We start from the raw sequence: 23,083 nt of genomic DNA, 5'->3' as shown, positions 1-23,083 counted from the left end.
ACACTGAGTGGCTATAATGAGTTGCCAGCCTCGTGGGAACTCAGATCAGAGGAAGCAAGAGAGCAGGATGTCAGCCCAGATTATCCATGTGGAGCTGACGGAAGAACTGGCTCTTGGTGGGTCCATTAACTGTGTGACCCACGGCCCAGCCCAGAAGGTGAGAGCTGGGCATCGAGGGAGGCTAGGATGCGTCTGCGTGGCCCTGCCTGCTTTCCTGCCAGAGGGAGGACTCTGCCAGACGTTTTACTAAATAGAAGTAGTCAGAAAAGAGGGAGGTGTGGACCTGGTTCCTTCTCCTGTTCTACAGCTGCACATTGAACACTGAGCTGGGCACCAGTGATACAGTGGTAAACAGGACAGAGTTTTCTGCCCTCACAGAGCAGTGGTTTTAAGCTACTTCCAGATAATCAAGCCCCAAATATCAGCAATTCTAGCTCTCTGCAAATTATCAAGGTTCCTCATTATCATAAAAGCAATAAACATCAATAGTGCATTTTATAAGGCATCCATGGAGAAGTGGGAAACTGATATAGAACGTTCTCGTTGCTTCCTTTCCCAAACGTAAGTACCATGGGAAAAACTGCATTGCTACCATGTCCTGCCTCTGTGAAAATCCAGGGAGAACAGGATACTACACACTGGTTGTGGTTAGTTATCTTATGAGACTTAGATTTTAAACATCCCTGGATGCCAAGGAATCCTGAGTATGTATTCCCTAACACAAGGGTTGGCAATGCGTTGCTCAAACAAAGATGAAATATACACCAGCCATCCCTGCCTTCTCAACATTTATGAAATTCCACCTGCCATTGCTTTCTAGAGCTGCTACCAATAGCCTCTGTGTGTCATCCTGTCCCCACTGCATAACACAAACACAACCCATTAAAGGGAGTATTTCCCTACTAAAGCCAGGTGGGGCTCTGTCCTCATCACACATATGTGCTTTCATTTGTGCCTACTGGCGTGCCAGAAACATGGCTTGGAACTCTGGCGCCCTACGTTGGAAGGCAGCATTGCCAGGGAAGCCCAGAAATGGCATCTGAAGCTGGATCTCTTCCCCCCTTCACAGCTGGTTCCATGGAGAGCTTATTTCAGAAAATCATATCATTCTGTACTCTCCAAGCCTACATATCACAAGCTTCTGAGCTGCTTTCACCCTGGGCTACAATCTGTCTAGTTTTTTAAATTGAATAAAACAAGTTATATTTGACACTGCTTCTCATTAGGGCTTTCTTGTTCTGTGTTCTCTGTTTCAGCATTGGTTGGAGTTTACAAAGTCTGTGGTGAAGCAGTTGAGATGTAAGTATTGTCCATGAAAAGACGGAAGCCTCACCCCTGGGGAGGGTGGGAGGAAACCTCCCACTTGCACTGAGTCTTGGGAATTTTCCACTGTTCTAAGTGTAAGTTGGCCCTAAACATGTGAAGATTTTCTTCAGATGGTTCAGAGACCTGTGCATCCCAGTGGGGCAGGGAGCCCAGTCATCTTTCTGGGAAGGTCTTCCTGATGGGCACCTCTTTTTCTCTGCAGCCCAGCCTCCATTCACCATGTGTTTCCGCGTGAAGTTTTACCCTGCAGACCCTGCTGCCCTGAAAGAAGAAATAACCAGGTAAGGCTGAGCCCATGTCCCTCAGCCTCTAAGACTTGTTGGAGAGGATAGGAAAGAGGGACTGTAACTTCCTAGATCCTCTACTTTGGAAGCTCCCAACTCTGATAGGCAAGGAATTCTTCCTAAATATAGCCTTACTTCTATATTTCATTTCCACATGCTCTCTTTGCCCATCCCCTCAGCAGAATTGCAACTGAGTGAGCTTCTTTCCTTCAAGAATACTTCATCTTAAACTGGTCATCTGCAAAGGGGTCTGGAGTAATGAATTAATCAAAAGCATTTTTTTCTTTTACCAATGATGTGGCCACCATGGATGGTTTTGGAGACGGCCCCTTATTTAGGGGCTTGAAATAGACTCCAGCAGCCTAAGGTACTTGGGAAATGGCAAAGCAGGACACTGAAAAACGAGCTGGGAAACACTGAAGATTTTAAATCCAAGTGGGTGACCTCCCGTGTGCTTATATGGATCAGGCCCATGATAAAGTCTTCATTGTGGGGATCGTGTTCTGTGGCAGGCAGCTACATGGAATGAATCCTGTCTCATCCAGCACCACTTGGGGATGAGAAAGAACCTCTGTGCCCACACCATCCTACAAGAGGGTCAGTGAATTGGGGCTTCAAAGCTCCCCCAAGGGTTTTGTGTATCTAAGCCAAATCCACTCTAAAAGTCTGACCTCAGAGATTTAGAACTCTCTGAACTGGGATCCTTAATTTTTATATTAGAAAGATGTAATTTGGACATTAGCAAAACCTTGATGTTACCTTGTAAAGGGTGGAGCCCTAGGTGAAGAGACGATGCCAGGGAATCCTAGAGCCGAGGAAGAGACGGCTCTGCCAGCTCTGCGCGCCCCCTCCCTAAAGCCCGAGAGACAGCAAAGAGTGGGACGAGCCATTGCCAGTGTAGAGGCTGCTTGTCCTCTAAGGCCTTGAGATCGATTTCTAGATCCTGAACTCCACATGAGCCCCAGTGGAGGTTGAGGGGAATCTTGCAAAGGAATCAAAAGGATCAGGAAGGTTGTTTCCTCCAGGTGCTCTGAGCGCACCCACCACCCACTTTAAAGCACTGAGGACAGTGAAGCGTGTAGTTACAACCAAGCCTCGTGCTCCTTACTGGGCACATGGAAACTGCAGGCTCTGCTAATCCATGTGGAAGGGGATGTGGCCCCTACTTTGCCTGTGAAAACCAAGCTCATCCATATTAATGAGCAATCCTGTAGCTTTAGGCGGGAGAGTAAGGGTAGACCCACTGTGTTTAACACTTAAACAGGGAGGAATTTTGGTAAAGCGCTAGCCTGCCCTGCTCATGACTTCCAGAGTGCTTGGCACAGTTCTGTACCTGCCCCTCCTTCCCCGCTTCCCTCCCCCTCCCCCCTTTCCTTTCCTCCCTCCCTCCCCACCTTTCTCTCCCGAAAGAGGTAATGGTGCCAGGGCAGACCCAGAAGTCCACGTTCCTGTCCACATGTCAGGGCAGATTTAACACATCTTTGTTGAGAGCCTAGCACCTAGCCTCCTAACACCTCGCATCAGGATCACCTTTTCTGCACCTCACTGGACCAACAGTAAGGATGAGAGGGTTTGGTCTAACGACTCAGAGGGCTGCCAGTGAGAGCACGACAGACACACGGCTTTCTGATTTGATTAAAGGACAAAAATATATAGTTCTCTGGGCCCTTAGGAGGAGGTCTTTTTTTTTTTTTTTAAGATTTTTTTGATGTGTGGACATTTTTTTTTTTTTTTTTTGCGGTAAGTAGGCCTCCCACTGCCGTGGCCTCTCCCGTTGCGGAGCACAGGCTCCGGACACGCAGGCTCAGCAGCCATGGCTCACGGACCCAGCCGCTTCGCGGCATGTGGGATCCTCCTGAACCGGGGCACGAACCCGTGTCCCCTGCATTGGCAGGCAGACTCCCAACCACTGTGCCACCAGGGAAGCCCAATGTGTGGACCATTTTTAAAGTCTTTACTAAATTTGTTACAGCATTGCTTCTGTTTTATGTGTTGGTTTTTTGGCTGTGAGGCATGTGGGATCTTAGCTCCCTGACCAGGGATCAAACCCACACCCCCTGCATTGGAAGGCAAAGTCTAAACCACTGGACCGCCAGGGAAGTCCCAGGAGGAGGTCTTAACAATACAATTTTCTAAAACAAATGTCACTACATGATACTAATGTACAGACCCTCCTACCCAAGGAGTAGCATAGACCAGGAGGCTCAGATCCTGTTTCTGTTCCTTGGCTATGTGGCCTTGGACATAAAATATTTAACTTCTCTGACCTTCAGATCCCTTATTTATAAAATGAGGATAGTAATAGTACCTCCCAGCTTTGTTGGGAGGATTAACCACTACACGGGGTCTTGTACTTCTTAATACACCCCCAGGGAGCCTGGCACTGAGCAAAGGCTCACTGTTTACTGCCAGGTCGATTACATGGTCCGCAGACCTCAGGGGCTCTGCATGGGGCACAAGTACAGTTGGTTCTGGCTTTTCTCCCTTGTTTATGTGATAATCCCCACTCCTTTTCTGTCCTAGCTAGAGTCCTAACACTTAAGCAGCTAACTTGTGAGGGCTGGGAAAGCCATGGCCAGGCCTCTGTCCAAGTCAGCAAACTTCAAAGACACGGGCAAGCATGTGAGCTCCTGCCCCTTCCGCATGCAACTGTGCCCACCATCCTCGACTATTTTCCCTTGCTCTCTGCCTCACCAGCCTTCCTTCCCTAGAGTGCATTTTCCAAGCGTTGTCAGGTGTGTGGACCTCAGGGTGCCTGGGCCTGATTTGGAGTCTTTGTGCCCCTCCCCCTCCCTGAGGCGTTCTGTGGAGGCCCTGGGCTTCGCTGTGTCTTTCTCCTCATTCACATCCCTGCTGCTCTTAAAAGAGTGGGTACCTGCCCCAGCCTCATTCAATACCCATAATTCATTACTGGCTTAGAGCTCTCCACCCCACCTTCCTGCCAAACCAATTTAGCTGTCAGTGTGGTTTTTTCCTGGCAACATCAGTCCTAAATTTTGCTGCCGTCTCAGCTTCTCCCATAAAGCCAGGCTTAGAGGAGGGGATGAAGAAGAACTGTGCTTCAATTTATCTCTTGGACGCTTCCCAGATGATAAATTTAGTTGCCAAATCCTGATTAATCTCTTTTGTCATTTTTTAAATAAATAAATAGATTTTCTTGTCTGAGCTAGAGACAAGGCAGAGAAAATGGGGATTAGGCACCAGATTTAGCTTTTAACAAGGGCTGCAGGTGTTCGAACTCATTGAAAGATCAATAGAAGGAAACTGAGTGCACATGGGGCCCCACCTTCCAAAGGAAGCAAACTGCCTGACACGTTTGAGCAGGTGCTCAAAAAATGTTAATAGACTTTTCAGGTCATTTATTTTTTTTAAAAAAAAGTTAATAGAGTTTATAGGTAATGTATTCCATCAGTGAACATCACTTGAGCCTGGCTTAGGCTAAGATGGGTTGGCAAACTTTTTCTGTAGAAGACCAGATAGTAAGTATTTTAGGCTTTATGGGCCATATGGTCTCTGTCGCAACTAATCTGTTCTGCCATTGTAATGCGAAAGCAGCCACAGACAGTACATACATGAATGAGCATGGCTGTGTTCCAATAAAATGTTATTTTATCTCACTGGGGACTCTGGTGGCAGGTTTAGTGTGCCAATCCTGGGAGAAGGAATCAAAAAGATCTGAGTTCAAATCCCAGGTCGTTCTTTAACTAGATATGTGACAAGGCAAGCAACAATATCTCTGATCACACCCTTTCCTCATGTATGATGAGACAGGGATAAAAACAGTAGTCACCTCATAGAATTGCTGAAAGAGTGCGTGTTGAACAGTACAGTGTGTGGCACACAGCGTGCACTCAGTATATCACTGCTGTATTGTGTCTCTCTCCACTGGAATGTAAGCTCCATAAGAGTAAGGACTCTGCTTTGTTCTCTGCTGTATTCCCAGCACCTGTGGCTGTGCCTGGCACATGTGTGTGCTCAGAACTAGATGGATAGATGGATGGAAGGTTGGATGGACGGATGGAGGGATGGTTGAATGGTTGGATGGATGGATGGGTTGGTGGTTGGATGGATAAATGGATGAATGGATGAGTGGATGGATGGATGGATGAATGAGTGGATGGATGGGTGGGAGGGAGGGTGAATAGGCACAGGATGTATAGGCTCTCTAGAAGAATATTAAAAGTGACAAAACATAATCTCTAACTCCAAGGAGCCCGCAGTCTAGTATGGGGGAGGAAGACGTACTAAACACGATCATAGTTAGGAAAAGGGATGGCAGAAAACAGAGGAAACCAGGGGCAAAGACTCTAATGAAGGGAAGACAGGGCCAAAGGATCTTCTGGAAGAAACTCTTCAGGAGCTGCCAGTGCTTTCCAGAGTTCAGAACCTTTAATTGGGGAAATATCTCTGGATTCATCCTCACCCTCTGATATCAGAAATCAGAATGCCAAAGCCAGTTCCTTGGATGTACATGTTCCAGAAATACATGGGTTTTTCTTGGTCATCTTTTTTTTTTTTTCTTTAACCCTGAAGAATCTTTTTTCTTTTTTCGTTTTTTGGCTGCGTTGGGTCTCTGTTGCCACGCGCGGGCTTCCTCTAGTTACGGCAAGCAGGGGCTACTCTTCATTGTGGCGGGCGGGCTTCTCATTGCGGTGGCTTCTCTTGTTGCGGAGCATGGGCTCTAGGCACGCAAGCTTCACTAGTTGTGGCACGTGGGCTCAGTAGTTGTGGCTTGCAGGCTCTAGAGCACAGGCTCAGTAGTTGTGGCACACGGGCTTAGCTGCTCCGCGGCATGTGGGATCTTCCCAGACCAGGGCTCGAACCCGTGTCCCCTGCACTGGCGGGTGGATTCTCAACCACTGCGCCACCAGGGAAGCCCTCCTTGGTCGTCTTTTAGGCTGTCACACATTCTGCCTTTGGATGGTCCTCCATCAATTTAGGACAACCTGGCATTTAAACAAAACTGGAGGTGAGGTAAATCCTCTTTGGAGCCAGAAGGAGATAGGCAAAGTTTAACCAAAAAAGTGTCCTAAAGAGAAAGCTTTTTGTCTTAAATCTGGTCTAAAGCTGGTTTCTTTTTCATTCCAGTGAGAATTTCTCTCTGATGACAAAGAGCTCCCCTGACTTCATTTAGGACCCTTTTCTCCCTAACCATAGCTCACTGAATTACCATGCGGGTTCTGTTTCCTCAGCTATAAAATGTGAGAGTTAGGCTCTGTAACTCCTACTATGAGGGTCTGAGACTGGGGAGCCCAACCAGCCTGCTCATTATGAGCTGCTTATTATAAGCAGGCTGATCCCTTGCCTGGCAACACAGTGGCCCTGGTGACAATGCCTCAGGCAACAAGATAGTCTTCCTTAGGCCCTTATGTCGCAGGGGAGAACATGCCAGACCCTCTTGGGAATAGGTCTAAGGATGCTATGAGTCATGTGGGATGTATTTTCATGACCAACAACACTGAGTCATTGGTTACCTCCTTAAATGAACAAAACACAAAGCTTGACGGAAGCTGCTGTGGGAGAAAAGGGAGGGGGGACCCCTAGTGTAACTCTCTCCCTTGAAGCTGTCAGCTGATTCTTTCATGAGCTCATCTCGTCCTCTGCAGACTGTGGTGTGTTTCTTTAGGATGTTGACTTGCCCCTCCATCCCCTCCCCCTCCAGTCGCTATGCCATTGCTTGACAGTGTTCCCACGGCCTTACCCTTGACCTCCCTGTAGCTGTTCTACCTTCTGAAGTCTGAAGGAACCCCGCCCAGCAGCGGAAAGCCTTGTTTACTTTCCAGCTCACCTGAGGCACCCGTCATGCACCTATGCACCTATCGTGGTTCTCACTGTGAGGAGGAGTGTGTCCCCCTCGGAGGGCAAATCAGAAGCTCTAGAGGAGCCTTTTCAAACCCAGCAGCACCCATACACAGACTCTCATCATGCTCCACCCCGGGGTGTGTGTGTGTGTGTGGGGGGGGTGTTCTCCTCACCACCACCTTGAGGATCACTATCCAGAGCCTTTGAAATATCTCCTTCAGTCCAGTACGTGCAGTCCCTGAATTTTGGACACAGACAAGCAGAGGGGTGTGGGAGGAGTGATGCATGAACTCAGGCCCCGGGAGTGATCTGTAAGTAAGAGGCCAAAGGCTTGCTGCCACACCCTGCCAAAGCCGGTGGAAGGTGGGAGTCGAAGCCGTGAGAGGCAGAGAAGCACCGCCTCCTTCCTTCCACACACCTGTGGCATTTCATCGTGGGAAGCAGAGTGAAGACAAGCTTGATCTGGTAGATCCAGCTTAAAAAATTACTACTCATTGCACGTTGTCTTTTTCCTTCAGTTTTCCTTGGGGCCGAGTGGGAGTGCTTGGGATAAGAAGGGGAGTTCTTACTAACTTCCGGACCACAGTAGTCGCCTTCCCTTTGGTTTGAGGAGGGCAGTCCATCCTGATGTGGTTAGAAGGATGCTTGCGAATTTTCTTAGGACAGTGCTTCATAAATTTTAATCTATGTACAGATCACCTGGGGATCTTGTTAAAATGATTCAGTAGGTCTCCGATGGGCCTTATTCTCCATTTCCAACCAGCTCCCAGATGCTGCGGACACCCCTGTTATGTGGGCCACACTTTGAATAGCAAAGCTTTAGGAGAAAAGAAGGTTTGATTCCTCCTTCGTTTCTATTTAATGACTTGAGTCACGTGCTGGTGCCCCTCCTCACCCCAGAAGTTGTGCTGTCACTGGTCCTCTTTCTTTTGAGCATTTTCACATGATCAAGTGGGCACGGAATCCTCTGTTTTATTCTTCAGCCTGAAAACAGAAGCAATAGAAACACCTCTAGTTGTCCAGGGAGTGCCCAATTTCTTTTTGGTTCAAACGGATGGAATTTAAGGGAATTTTACCATATTCCCATTACTCCTGTGAGGATGCTGTAGTTATCTATGGCTGTTTAACAAAATGCCACAAAACTTCACTTAAAATAAAAGTATTTCTCATCTCTGAGTGTCTGTGGGTCAGGAATTCAGGAGCAGCTTAGCTGGGTGCTTCTGGCTCAGGGTCTCGCCTGGGGTTACAGCCAAGCGGTTGGCTGGGCCTGTGGTCATCTGAAGGCTTGACCGGAGGATTCACTTCCAAGATGGTGTACTCACATGGCTGTTGGCAGAAAGCTTCAGTTCCTTGCTAGCTGTTGGCAAAACGCCTCAGTTCCTCACCATGGACCTTTCTATAGGGCTGCTTAAGTGTCCTCGAGCAGAGTGAGTGATCCAAGAGAAGGAGAGCACAAGGAGGAAGCTGCAGGGACACTGTGACCTAGTCTCAGATGTCAGACGCTAACTACCACTCCTGCTTTAGTCTGCTTGTTAGAAGCAAGCCACTGAGTCTAACCCACACTGAAATGGAGTGAATTAAGCTCTACCTCTAGAAATGAGGAGTATCAAGGAATTTGTGAACTTTTTTTTTTTTAACCATGCCACGTGGCTTGGGGGATCTTAGTTCCCCAGCCAGGGATTGAACCCATGACCTCAGCAGTGAAAGTGCAGATTCCTAACCACTGGACTGCCAGGGAATTCCCTGTGGACATATTTAAACCACCACAAATGCCCACCGCCAAGGAGCCACTGTGGTAGGTGACTCACTTAAGGGTGTGATACCCCTGGCCTCTGCTCTTCTCAGGGCACCTGTGAGGTTATGAACATCAGAGACCCCACTCCTTGTAAAGACCTTTCAGAATGGAACGTCAACAGTTCCATCCCATGGCAACAGAGTCCACCCAATTACTTGTGAAACTACAAAGCAGTTATAGTGCAAAGAGGGTAGAATAACACAGTGATGACGAGCCAACCTCAGTCTTGAATTTGAATCCTGGTTCTGCCACTTACCAGTTATGTGCCCATGAGAAAATCACTTAAGCCTCAGTTTATCTTAAAAGAGGGAGATAATAACAATATATATCTCAACGTGGTATGCGAAAATTAGATGAGATGCTGATGTCAAGTGTGTAAGTCCTGGACTGGGAAATAGTAAGTGCTCAATACACATCAGCTACTATTAGCTGTTCTTAATAGCCTGCTTCCACCTGAGGTGAGAGCTTCCTACGGTTGAAGAAATATTAGCCACAAGTTTCTGCATTTCCTTCACCAGTGCCTCTTCTTACACCTTATTCAAATTCTGAGAGGTCTGGTTGACCTCTGCCCGTAATGAGGGCCATTCCACATATGGACAGATTGACTTGGCAAGCCGAGGCAGAACTCTCCCCAGGGCTAGTTCCTTCACCACCTTTCTGCTTCTTAAGAGGCAATGTCAGCGGGAGTCCAAGGTGGAGAGAGGCCCCATCGGCCCCTCTCTTATGACACAGGTTTCTTTCTCAGCATTGAATTGAGGGGGGCTGGCTCCTTCCAAATCCCAGCACTGGGGGACAATACTTTTAACCAGGAGGTGCCATTTCTGTTTTTTGTTTTGTTTTGTTTTTTTGCGGTACACGGGCCTCTCACTGTGTGGCCTCTCCCGTTGCGGAGCACAGGCTCCGGACGCGCAGGCTCAGCGGCCATGGCTCACGGGCCCAGCCGCTCCGCGGCATGTGGGATCCTCCCGGACCGGGGCACGAACCCGTCTCCCCTGTATTGGCAGGCGGACTCTCAACCACTGCACCACCAGGGAAGCCCGCCATTTCTGTTTTGAGCTACAGAAGGAAACTGACAGGTTGTTTTGAATTGAACTTCAAAATCAGGTCAGGGCAAAGTGCTTGAAAGAGCCTTCAGGGAAATGAAAAATGTTATCTGTTCTGTGGTATGTTTTGAGATTTTTGTTTTAATGTAGTAAAAGTGTCCTGACAGAGATTTTGATAGGCTTATATTACATATTTATGTCTTTAAAGCAATCAAAGAAATCCTTTCTAGTTCATTTTCTGTTTTCTCTCCAGGTATTTAGTCTTCCTGCAGATCAAAAGGGATCTGTACCACGGCCGCCTCCTCTGTAAAACATCAGATGCTGCCTTGTTAGCAGCTTATATCCTTCAAGGTAATGACTTTTGACAGGATAAATTTGCTTTTCGTGCTAAGTACTGATTACATTATTTCAGTTACCACAGATGACTACTTCTTGGATATAAACAGTATCTAACTTGAAACAGAGCCCGAGTTAAAGGACTTTGCCTGGACTCCCTAGACCCAGGAAGCCCTGACCTTGCAACCTTAAATTGTTTGTACCTAAAGTCTTTCTGGCAGCCCCTTCAGACTCTGTTCGGGGGGGTGGCTTTCCTTGCACCCTTGGTTGATAAAGTTATCGAGACACTGGAGAGTAATCCAGATCAGCTTTTCCCTGTCTTTTTATTCAAATCTCAAAGATGTGAAGCACGTTGGAATTCTGGTATCTGTTTCAGAGACCTTTCCATTCAGAGTGCTCTAAGTTAAAAATGTTTCCAAGTAACAAACCCATTTTCTAACATGCAAAGAAGGCAGAGCTGGGGTTGTACTCAGCCAGTACCCAGTCTGGCGGTTTTTGCAAAACAGTGGGAAAGGTACATACTCTTCATATGTGATCCTTTCTCCTTTCGGGAAATACAGGGGACTTCTAAGTATTCTAAGTTCGTAGACTTCTCTTAGTCCTTTGGCCTGAAGCTGTCACTGGGTTATTTTGGACCATAGCACTAAAATCATGAAGTTTCTATCAAAGAATCTGAATTCATAATCAGAAATCTGTGAACTCCAGGAAGCTACTTTGTGAACAGAACCTAAAAAAAATGCTTGCCAATAAGAAACTAAAGTTCTTCCGGCAAAAAAAAATATCACAGCTGCGTTAAGAATGTAAAAGTCAGCCTATTGCAACTTTGACTTCTGAGACTCCTGTTTTAAAAAACCTCCTAAGCTTGAAGTCTAGAAGGTACTTGCCAACGTTAAGGTACCCAAAGATACTCCTTTCATTTTTAAAGGAAAACCTGGTCCCATCTAAGTGAAATTTTAAACTCTAGTTTTACCCTGACAACCATATTGAAATTTTCTTTTTTTTTTAATTTAAAGAAGTTATTGATATCCAACAATGATGTTTCCCATTTGGACCTTTCTAAGTAAAATCATAATAAATGACTCCATGGCTCAAGATCACTTCAGACTTTAAGCCCAGGGAAGCCTTTAGTCTCTTGCTAAATGATAGAAATTCCTGAGTAGTTTGGAAGGCACGATGAGGAGACCTGTGCCACAGAACAATATTCAGTTGTGGAAAAAGGGCACATTTTCCTCTTAATATTTACTCCCCGCTCAAGACTTCTCATCTGCACTGGCTGTGGTTCTCACTAGGGGAGGAGAAAAGACAACCACAAAGCAGCTGAACTTCTTAACATCCTTCCTCCTGACACACACAGTGTTCCCTGTGGAATGCTGCGTGTTGAGAAGGCTGGATTCTGACCTAGGAACACATTGCAGGGAGTAGCGTGGGCCCACTGGCCCCCCCAGATCTAAGATCTCAGCAGCTTTGGGGATGGACTCTCTGTGCATCTGCAGGATGAGAAAGCCCCACCCCCTGCTGGGAACGGAGAAGTCAGCCTTAGGACCTGGTGCTCCTGAACTCAGCGGCACTTTCTGCTTACAGCCAGTCTTCCCACTCTGCAGCCCTCTCCAGGGGGCCTGGCACCTGTTCAGCCCTCAGTGAATATTTATTCAAATGTATTCACTTGATTGGATTTGATTGGGACTGAGAGTTGAGTTCTGAGTTTGGGTCATGGCTCATTTGTCATTTTGCTGTGTCCCTGCTAAAATCCTCAAAACGAGATTTAGACTTTAGATGTGGCTCAGGCCCCAAAGCTTCTGTCTTTCTGATCAAGCTCACAGTTTCCTGTGCTGCCACAAAGAGCATTGCTCTCAGGCTCTCTTCTGGGAGCCTGTGGGCCATGGTGCAGGCTTCTGCTCTTCTATTGCAAATTTACATGCGGTGACCTCAGAACGCAGGGTCAGCTCTACCATCTCTACTTGGCCTTGATAGCAACTCAGTGTGCACACCTGGGAAGACAAAGGTGGGCCTGCTCCAGAGGAACATGCCCTCTGCCTGACTCACACCCGTGCTCAGGATCCACTGTTCTTTGCAAATCTGGTGCAGACTTTGGCTTTTGCTCTCTGTGTTAATCTCTTGTTGCTTTGCTAGTGATGATTTATCTATCTCCACAATTGTTTTCCTCTACTTTCCTTTTGCAAGCGGAGATTGGGGATTATGACCCAGGAAAACACCCTGAAGGCTACAGCTCCAAGTTCCAGTTTTTCCCTAAACATTCAGAGAAGCTGGAAAGGAAGATTGCTGAGATTCACAAAACAGAACTCAGGTGCGTGACACTCGGTTCAGTCCAGGCCACTGTCCCCCTCACAGCCTGAGCACACAGCCTCTGCACTGCACCCTCTGCTTCTGCAGACCCAGGCTTCCAGACTCTGGGATGTACCATTTTCAGTGATCCACTGACAGTACAACCTCAAGGCTCCCTCTCCAAGAACAGTGGTGTAGGCTGAGGCTTAAAGGCAAGAGAGAAGCTATATTGTAAGGAAAATGGAGAAGGATTGGCCTCTGAAAGGTATTTGCTCCACTAAGATAAATGAAGAGACAGAGGGAAGAATCATGAACTGGGGAAAAGGAAAAGGAAAACAAAAAGAGCAGAAGAGGGAAGAGAGGAGGGGTTGAGTGGGGGGATGGGAAAAATGGGCAAGCCTCCGACCTCGGTCCGTGACAGTGACAGGGGGCTTCTGGATCAGTGGATGGGACCGCACAGGGCTGGCCTGATTCATAGCTGGTGTGGGTACCTTGAGAGCACCTCGTTCAGGGGTGTGTCTTCAGCACTGCTTCCTCAACCCCACACCCCTGCACTGAGGGAAGGAGGGGAGAAGCAGCTGGAAGCAGGAGGCTTGTCCTCCTCAGATTCTCCTAGGTCACCCAGAATGGGCCACATCCCATAAAATAGCATCAATGCATCCTCTCACCCATATGAAATAGTGTTTTCTACAAAGGCTGGTTTTTTAAAAAGCAACAAAAGGGTGTTTAGGCTCTACTTTGTATGGCACACTGGAGCACAGATTCCCCAAAGTGATAAACTATGAAGAAAAAATTTATATACAATACAGCATTGTAAAATAAAACCTGCTATCATATTAATACAGTGCAATTAAAAAAAAATCTTGGGCTTCCCTGGTGGCGCAGTGGTTGAGAGTCCACCTGCCGATGCCGGGGACACGGGTTCGTGCCCCGGTCCGGGAAGATCCCACATGCCTCAGAGCGGCTGGGCCCGTGAGCCATGGCCGCTGAGCCTGCGCGTCCAGAGCCTGTGCTCCGCAACGGGAGAGGCCACAACAGTGAGAGGCCCGCGTACCGCAAAAAAAAAAAAAAAAAAAAAACTTTTTCAAATGTTTTTGTAACTACCTTTCTGGGGAAGGACAATGTCCAAGGGGTGGGAAAAAGATATTTCTAATGATAACATTAACCTTAAACTAGTTCCTACCTGATGCCCCCCGAAACAAAAAATCTTCACCTTCACTCAAAGATTTTATCAACAAATACGTCCCCAAAGCCTCTTTAGCCTTATAAACAGACCACCTGCCCACTGTGTGGTTGGACTGGTCCCCACCCTCCAGAGGAATGGAGACACCTACCAGAGGTGGAATCCTAGCCGCCTCCCACCCTCTCCCTGTGCAGGTGCTGCCGAGCTCCTCCCATCACCCTTAGGGAATAGTGGCCCCTTGTGGTACAGGTCAGAATAAACACATGTGTGAGGGCTCCTGGCTCATTCAAAGGAGAGATCAAGGGTGTGCTGGGACAGCAGGGAGGCCCTGCCAGGAGGGTTTTAGGAGATGTCAGAGCAGTGGGGACAGTCCTCCAGAAACCTCACAGAAGTCAGGGGATCCCCCAGGAAAGGATGCCCACTTTGAGGGCCCCAGAGGGTTGAGGGTGAATGCAGCCCACAGAGCCCTCCAGTCTCCACACAGGGAATAAGGAGGCTCCCTGGAAGGGGTAGTGGTGCTCAGATGCCTCTGGTGCCCGGTCCTTTGCCTGATGTGCCAGCATTTTCCAAACACCTTCCCTGTGTCTCAGGTGCGCTGGTGGGTGTAAACATCTGCATTCTACAAAATGCCTCCTTACACAGGTACTAACACAGGCTCAGCCTCGTCTTCATAATGTAAAAATATGTCTGTGTTTCCTTTCTCCAACTCTAACATGCGTTCCTTGAGGGCCCAGACTGCACTATAGTTTATGGTGTATTTCATACAGGGCAGCACAGAAGCTGCTGAGGTGCTGATTGATTGATGCCTCTCCAGAAAGACACTAGAGGGAATCTGGTCTGCTTCTCCCTCAGGCTGGCTTGTCTTCCTGCCCTGCCATATTACTTGAGGCAAATGATGAACTTAGAAAGTTTCAGTCCTGCCCACCAGCCGTCAGAGTTGTTGACTTGACAAACTGCCCACACCTCCTCACACTGAAGCCAATCCCACATCTGTAGAAGGAGGTCAGCTTCCCAGGGCACTGGACCCTGAGACAGCCTGTGGTGATCCTGCACTGGTTCTGTGTGGAGCCCATCCATGCCCCTGCTAAAGAGGCAGCCAGGAGGGGAGTGATGCTGAAGGCCCCTTCTTCAGATGGCTTGGTGCCAGCGCTGGTTTCTTCCTTTTTTCTGCTTGTTTCCTTTTCACAGTCATCACCCTGTGGGCAGACAGAGCTATTGTGGAGTCTGGGGAGCTCAGCCTTGTCTTCTGTTGCATCTCTTTACCCTCCATTCCTGTGTTCCCATTTGGTAAAGGAAGAGGGTTAGGCAGCAAGATATACAGGTCCCTTCTTTGTGTTTCAGTCTAGATCAGATGGCCTGCAGCCAGCCTACAGATGTATTTTTTTTTCTGCCCCCATAGTACTTAAAACTGAAATGCCACATAAAAATCGGTATCTGTGAATTCTCTTTAAAAGTCACACCTAGCAATGCTGGTGTGACTACAATCCAAGACTGCATTCCAAGACTATAGCTGAGGAGCAGCTGCCCTCATTAGACGGGGTGGCACTCCCAGTTTGCCCTAGTCCCCACCACTCCCTATTGTGTTACACTCAGCCCATGTCATTCATTATGTAGCCTGCCTCACTCTCAAGACTTCCAAGGTTTTGACCCTAGATAAGAGTCTCTGAATTCGGTCCTAGGATGGAGCAGGGAGCACACTCTATGGAAAAATCGGAGTGTGAGACACCCTGAGCACTTCCTAATTGAGTTTACCTCAGGGGAACTTATGGGAGCAGGAAATCCTGAAATTATCCCATTTTCTTTATTCCAGTGGCCAAACACCAGCAACATCGGAGCTGAACTTTTTAAGAAAAGCGCAGACATTGGAGACATACGGAGTGGACCCTCACCCGTGTAAGGTGAGACCTGCCCCCATGGCCGGAGACTGCGCTGACCTTGCCCCCTCTAGGCAGGGGTCCCCAGTCCGCGGCCTGTTAGGGCCGCACAGCAGGAGGCGAGCGAGCAGAGCTTCATCTGCCACTCCCCATCACTCGCATTATGGCCTGAACCATCTTCCCCTCGCCCCCGTCCATGGAAAAATTGCCTTCCACAAAAGTGATCCCTGGTGCCAAAAAGGTTGGGGACCGCTGCTCTAGAGGGTAACAGACAGACAGGGACCACGTGCCTGTGCCACCCGCCCCTTCAGTATTGGGATGATTGGCTTTTTTAGTGACAGACGCCAGAGAAAATGTCTCATTGTGAAAACTCCTCTGGATTCCACGCTGCATAATCTTGTGGTGCCACATCGATGTCAGAGGGTCCGAGACAAAGTCCATCTAAATAACAAATTGGAAACCGGGGCCCCACTTTGGCAGCAGTGGGTAATTTGGTGGAAGTGAAGAGAGGAGGAATGGGGGAGGCCCCCCACAGGGAATGATCAGAGGCGGCTCAGCGCACTGCCCCCCCTTCCCTGACCCGTAATCTAGTTTCCTTCCAAGAGTGGGTTTTTATTGACTGCAGCAGCCTAAGTCCCTGCGTGGAACTGCAGTGGAGTCACGTTTAATTCCATTATGTGCGTGTGAGGGCGGGACAGGAACCAGCCAGGGAGGCTCTGCCCAGAGAGGAACCTCTGTGATTACTCACGTGAGTCTGGCATTTCAGAGACGAGCTCAGGCAGCCACTCGAGACTATGGAAAGCAGTGGAGACCCGTGGCCTCTTCCTGTCTCTCTGTGGCCGGGTCCCTGCGCTTCATCTCCTCATCCCAGCTGCTCTGACATTTCTGGTCTCTGCCTCAGTTTCTCCAAATCTTTGCCTCTCTCTTTCCACTACTGGAGAGACCCCAGTATCACAAGTGAAACTGATTCTCAAACACTGACCTCTTCTTCCTAATAAGTGAGGGGCACCATAAGTTTCCAATAAAAATTAATAGACTAGAAACCGAGGAACCCAGTGATGTGGAGGCAGAGTTGCGTTTCCCTTGGCCGCTTGGTGAGGAGTTGGTGATGTTTTTGTTGCATAGGATTTAATGCCGAAATGTCAAATATGAACTTTGAGAACATTCTGGCACTCAGAAACCTGGTCACCCCCCCAGCTCCACAGGCCCCTATCTACCAGCACAGCCTACTGAAGATAACCCCTGTGCTCTTGGGGGCCATACTGTCAGAAAACACATTCATGCCATTTTATACCAAAAAAAAAAAAAAAAAAAAAAAGACATATGGATATTTACAAATGAATTAGCAAAGCTTCCTGAATAATGCCTTCTGTACAACCGATGTAGTTTAACTTGCATAAATTCCTCAGATACTATCAGCAGGGGGCTGCAGAGGACTGAAGAGAGCTTTGGAGTCAGCTGGCCTTGGCTCCAGGGCTGGTCTCCTCCTTCCTGGGGCCTTCAGAAACTTCTCTGAGCCTCGCTTTCCTCATCCGTGTGAAAGTCCTCAGCAGATACTCCACACCTGTGCTCCCTGAACCGCTGAGTCACTTCAGGACCTGAAAAGACAACAGCTGCCTTCTTCTCTTCTCCGCCATCCTGTGTGCGGCTGGATTTGCTCCATGTCTTCTCACAAGGCTCACAAGTCTTGTCTTCTCACAAGACTTTCAGGATCAAGCAATTCCTGGCCAAGAAACAAAAGCAGAATCATCCCATTCCCCAATGGATTGGAATGAAAACTGGTAATAAAATGAGGTACAACTCCAAGAGAAGACATTGGAGAAGAACCAAGCTGGGTCTGTAAGGAGCCTCGCATATGAAGTGGCACACATTTATGCTGTGTCAAGGTCACTTGCATCTTACCGTATCACTTTGAGAACATCACGACCGTCTGACCAGCTGGGTGTGTTTTATTGGGAAAATTATTTTTCTCTTTGCGTGTTTCTGCACTAGTGCTCTGGTTTAGTAGTAAATACGTGAGACCTTTGGTCAGAAGGGGAAAAAAAAAAGACATAGCTGCCTAAAGATACATATGGTCAACAGAAGATGCCAGGTCACCTCTGCATTTAACCCACATCTGTCCAGTCCCCTTGAGGCCACACAGAGTGCCCACCTCTTCAGAGATGGGTCCCTAGGCAGGGCTGTCACCTGATGGCACGTAGAGGTGGGCTGACAATGAACCTGAGCGTGACAACTGAGTGTAGCAGGGTGGGAATTCTCTGCTGTTGCCTATGGGGGTCTGGAAGCTACAGCGGCAGCCAGCTCGGTGTCCAGCCCAAATCCACATGCACCCTAGGACTGCAGGGGTCCTGGCTCAGGCCTGTCTTTGACGAGTCTGTCCACCAACAGACAGGGAGGTGAAGAGGCTACAGGAAGGAACCGGCTTTCATACCAGGCCCTGCACAAGGCCCAGTCCCATATATCATATCATTTCATCCCCACAGCACCCACTCCTAGAAGGAGGGAGGGAAGAGATGTTTGTGGCACACCTTCCCTAGCAGGCCCACTGGAATCCTTTCACATTACTTTCTTATTTAATCCTCATGCCAGCTCTGGGAGGTGGATATTATTCTTCCTGATTTATAGACAAGGAGATGAAGAAGATGAAGGTTCCAGGAGGCCACAATGTACAAGGAAGGCCCTGAGTGGCAGAGCAAGAATACATGAACGAAGGTCACTTCCTGCTGCTGTATATCTCTAAGGAGCAGAAGCCGCCAGGAGACTTCCTCTGGGGAGAAGGTGGGAGGAGTCATCTTGCTGGGATTCCACTCCCTTGTTCCTGGGCCCCATACTTCTTGCTCACCCAGGGCCACATCAGGGCCCTGCTGCAGACCCCGCGGCTCATCTCATTAGGCTCTGGCTCAGGATTCCCTCGGCCCTCCTGAGAAAGGAGAACAGTTTGGGAGCCTTTACTCTTGTCATTAACTAGAGCCACTTTGGTGATAGGCTACCAAGCACTCGCCTGAATGTTGCTACAAGGAGAGCTGAAATAAGCTGGAGTGCTTGGTGTAATAAATACTGATGATTTCTATTACTGGGCCCTGGGAATCTGGGGCACACAGCCCTAGGGAGGACAGAAGAAGAGGAATCGTTTCGATGATTAAATGAGATCAGAACAACGTTTCGGTCGGGCTCTGTTCTCCTGGACTGATTAAGAAGCTGCTGTTCTTTCTGTCCACACTGATGGTTTCTTTCTGCCCAGAGGGTCCTTGCCTGGCCCTGGGACTAGGAAGAGGATATCCTACCCATCTGGGTGGGACAGCCAGAGGGCTCCAGTAGCTAGCTGTCTTACACTAATACTCAAACTCTGAACTTGCACAAGCTGTCCTGAGCTCTCTGCCTTTCCCCTGGCCCCCAGCTCCTGGCAGGAGCCCCTAGCAGACCAAGCCTACAGCTGCTGGAGGAGGAGGAGGATGGAGCAAACCACTGACAGCCCAGGGTTGCGTCTGCTCCCCGGCCCCGACACCTCTCCAACCTCTCAGCATCTTGTTCCTTCCAGGGGGCCTGGGACTGGTTGTTTGCCTTGGGTCTCCTGCAGGCCCAGACTGTGGCCTCCTGCCCTGTCAAGGATTTGAAGTGGTCGGACCTACCACGTGAGCCCAGCCTTATCATGAATCATGAAGGTGCCATTTATTGAGAGCCTCCACATGCCAGCCACTTACACTATCTCATTTAATCTTTTTTTTTTGGCCACACCACACGGCATGTGGGATCTTAGTTCCCCGACCAGGGATCGAACCTGTGCCCCCTGCAGTGGAAGCGTGGAGTCTTAACCACTGGACCACCAGGGAAGTCCCAATCTCATTTCATCTTTACAATAACACTGCCAAGAAGACATTCTTGGGCTTCCTTGGTGGCGCAGTGGTTAAGAATCCGCCTGCCAGAAGACCTAAATAGACATTTCTCCAAAGAAGATATACAGATTACCAACAAACACATGAAAGGATGCTCAACATCACTAATCATTAGAGAAATGCAAATCAAAACTACAACGAGGTATCACCTCACACTGGTCAGAATGGTCATCGTCAAAAAATCTACAGACAATAAATGCTGGAGAGAGTGTGGAGAAAAGGGAACCCTCTTGCACTGTTGGTGGGAATGTAAATTGGTACAGCCACTATGGAGAACAGTATGGAGGTTCCTTAAAAACCTAAAACTAGAACTGCCATATGACCCAGCAATCCCACTACTGGGCATATACCGTGAGAAAACCATAATTCAAAAAGAGTCATGTACCACAATGTTCACTGCAGCACTATTTACAATAGCCAGGGCATGGAAGCAACCTAAGTGTCCATCGACAGATGAATGGATAAAGAAGATGTGGCTTTTCGGGATCGGTCTCGTGGCAGGAAGTCATGGCGGCCTCAGGCCCGTCCGAGCTATTCCGGCAACCTCGGACCTTTGGCGGCGGCCTTTGTTCGGCATCTGCAGAGACGGTGAGAAGCCGACGTGCACGTTGAAGCTTAAAACTAGCGCATGGAACCCTGAATTGAGTCGCATGGATGCAGATTAAAGATGTTGGCTGTGGACTTGGAAAAAAGTCACATGAAAACCATCATCCAAAGATATTGAGTGTAAGGATCTTCGTGATGAAATTTCTATAAATGGTAGTCTCAGCCTCAGTTTGAGGCCGAAAAGGATGCTCCAGAACAAGACACTAACTAGCAGCAGTGCCGTTTCAGCTGCCCTGGACCCGAGGCGGAATTTCTCTCGTGTGTGTAATAGAGAAGATCTTTGGAACAGGCTTGGGTGGAGTGTTCTTTCTGCTTCCCCTGTCCTGGCCTTTGAGTTGTGCTGAGTGGCAGGGAGACTTTCACATAGGTTTGTTTTCTTCGCTAGGTGTCTGCAGTGAGTGAGACAGAATTGAACTGCTTTGCCTGAAGAAGTGAAATGATGATTCTTCTCCTGTTGTTTGTAAGCTTTCTCTTTCCATGTTAACATGTCCCAAAGAAGCCCCACAAGCCTATGATGGTTAGTTATCCCTGTCTGAAAATCTCAACTGAGGGAAAACAATCTGTTCTGAGGCTTAAGGGGCTGGCCCTGTGCTCTTAAAAGAAGTTCAGGCTCTATAAGGGATCGAATTGAATGGACTCCAAAGGGAATTGTGCACACCCTGCCAAGACCCCAGTCCTAATGCATCATCCCTCTGCAGCTTGAAAACCAGTGGTGTGGCTGCCCTGTCACACTTTAGGCCCCTTGATTAATGGCTCTGAGGGCACAGGCTATAAGAGGTGGCAGAAATGGGCAAGTGGCCCAGATTTGATTTGTACACTTACTGTAGAATGAAAGAGTGCTTGTCACATATTTCAAAAAAATGAATGTGCTGTTTGAAACAGACGGGAATGGCAGATGTATGCCAGCTGTGGCAGTGAGAACACTTCAGGACTGTCTGACCTCTTGCCCTTGCACCATATCCTGACATCCAGGAAAGACAGGGTACAGTGGCACTAGCAGAGCGATTTGGTTTCCAGGTGCTTTGTTAACACCAGGGAGCTCTGCTGGTGTTAGCTGAGCTCTGTCTGAATGGCATGGCTGGCATGTGAGCAAGAGAGTAGCAGAGTGGAGCTGAGCTTTGTTCCCATTTAAATGCCAGGCTTGAACTGGACACAGATTGCCTTTTCTGTTGAAGTTGGGAGGTGTGTGCAACTTTTTATACATAAGGTCACATATTTGTTCGGTCACCAAGGAAGCTATATTTGGAGTGAGATTTAAAGAGCCTGAAAACCGGTCCAAGCAGCTTATAGCTGGAAGTAAAACAAAGCGAAAGGACGTGTTAGCAAGTGGGAAAGTCTACCTGCTGGGTTATAGTCTGCTTCTGAGTGGACTTGACTGCTCTGTGGGACCCAAGTGAACCTGTAGGTTGGTTTCTGTTTTTGTTTTTTTTTAAGCTGCACCGTATGGCTTGTGGGATCTTAGTTCTTCAACCAGGGATTGAACCCTGGCCCTTGGCAGTGAGAGTGATGAGTCCTAACCACTGGACTGCCAGGGAATTCCCGAACCTGTAGGTTTGACTCCAGACGGGGGTTGAATATGAATGTTGCCAGCACTTAATGGCTGCTCTTTACTGGTACTGGCCACTTGCCAGATCTGCTTCCTCAGAGCACAGTCTCCCGAAAAGGAGAGTCATCTGGGACCAACCAGGCTGCACTGAATTGATCTGGTTGTGCCTTCCACACACACGCACACGCATAATGGTTGATTGCTTAGAATGAGTTCCTCTAGGATTACCATTTTTTAAATTTTCTTTAAATTTAACCTTAGTTTTGAGTCTCTTAGTTGGCTGCCACATCAAATGATTCTTTGGGGGTTTTTTTTGTGTGGTACGCAGGCCTCTCAGTGTTGTGGCCTCTCCCGTTGCGGAGCACAGGCTCCGGACGCGCAGGCTCAGCGGCCATGGCTCACGGGCCCAGCTGCTCCGTGGCATGTGGGATCTTCCCGGACCGGGGCACGAGCCCGCGTCCCCTGCGTCGTCAGGCGGACTCTCAACCACTGCGCCACCAGGAAGCCCGATTCTTTGGTTTTATAGGTTGCCTCCCAGTGATGCCAGAAGGGATCAGCAGAGCCCCAGGTGCTAGTTGCTAATGCCTATAAAATACCACCCTCCCCCCTGCAAAGGAGAATCATTTAAGAGTTCTTTGGACTTCAAAGTAGCCAAAGAATTCAAGTGACAGGGTATCCCAGAAAATCTTTTGCAGTTAGTGAAATTAGGGTATAACTAAGAACATTCAGAATACTACACACATAGTATAGGTGATCTTGGTATAGTGGTGGGACAGCAGTGATTATGAAATGAAAGTCATTAACATGTGCATGCTGTGTGGGGGGAGGCCAAAAGGAAAGAGGTGTTCAGCCTAGAAAAACATTTCTCGGTGGATTTCCTCTGAAGTCAGTGTGTCTTGGGTTTAACTTTGAAACAAATTAAAAAATTTTAAAACTGACTTACCAGCATTTGTGGATTTCAGGTTGAGACCCATGTAAACGCAATGTTTTATTCTGTGACTCGGCATATTGTTTTATAAGTGAAAGTTTCAGAGAAGAATCGTTGTGGGTAACAGGATGCAATCAGATGTTTTGGTGTTTATAAGTTTCCCACTAAATTAATCTTATACCCC

General features: G+C 48.2%; 1 protein-coding gene, 1 long non-coding RNA gene and 1 other non-coding gene across 7 annotated transcripts in view; all 3 read left to right on the top strand.

The window, feature by feature from the left end:
- Nucleotides 1-23,083, top strand: part of FRMD5 (FERM domain containing 5) — a 361,067-nt gene that overhangs the window by 315,212 nt on the left and 22,772 nt on the right. For 3 of the 5 annotated variants that reach the window (XM_060098328.1, XM_060098326.1, XM_060098329.1), the window contains exons 3-7: nucleotides 1,257-1,299; nucleotides 1,529-1,607; nucleotides 10,504-10,601; nucleotides 12,768-12,891; nucleotides 15,863-15,950. In XM_060098328.1, coding sequence (XP_059954311.1) covers nucleotides 1,257-1,299; nucleotides 1,529-1,607; nucleotides 10,504-10,601; nucleotides 12,768-12,891; nucleotides 15,863-15,950 — 432 coding nt within the window. Of the gene's footprint in view, nucleotides 1-1,256; nucleotides 1,300-1,528; nucleotides 1,608-10,503; nucleotides 10,602-12,767; nucleotides 12,892-15,862; nucleotides 15,951-23,083 lie in introns of those variants that run through there. The other 2 variants (XM_060098327.1, XM_060098331.1) reach the window with 2 other exon arrangements.
- On the top strand, nucleotides 20,310-22,909 carry LOC132488500 (uncharacterized). The gene is made up of 2 exons (XR_009531753.1): nucleotides 20,310-20,685; nucleotides 20,811-22,909. It is a non-coding gene; the product is annotated as an uncharacterized LOC132488500 (long non-coding RNA).
- Nucleotides 20,929-21,001, top strand: LOC132489660 (small nucleolar RNA R38). The gene has a single exon (XR_009532053.1). It is a non-coding gene; the product is annotated as a small nucleolar RNA R38 (small nucleolar RNA).

Source organism: Mesoplodon densirostris, chromosome 4 (assembly GCF_025265405.1).
Source record: "Mesoplodon densirostris isolate mMesDen1 chromosome 4, mMesDen1 primary haplotype, whole genome shotgun sequence".
In the NCBI taxonomy this organism is placed as follows: domain Eukaryota; kingdom Metazoa; phylum Chordata; class Mammalia; order Artiodactyla; family Ziphiidae; genus Mesoplodon; species Mesoplodon densirostris.
The sequence above is the reverse complement of the archived record's forward strand: the minus strand, read 5'-3'. Positions and strand labels throughout refer to the sequence as shown.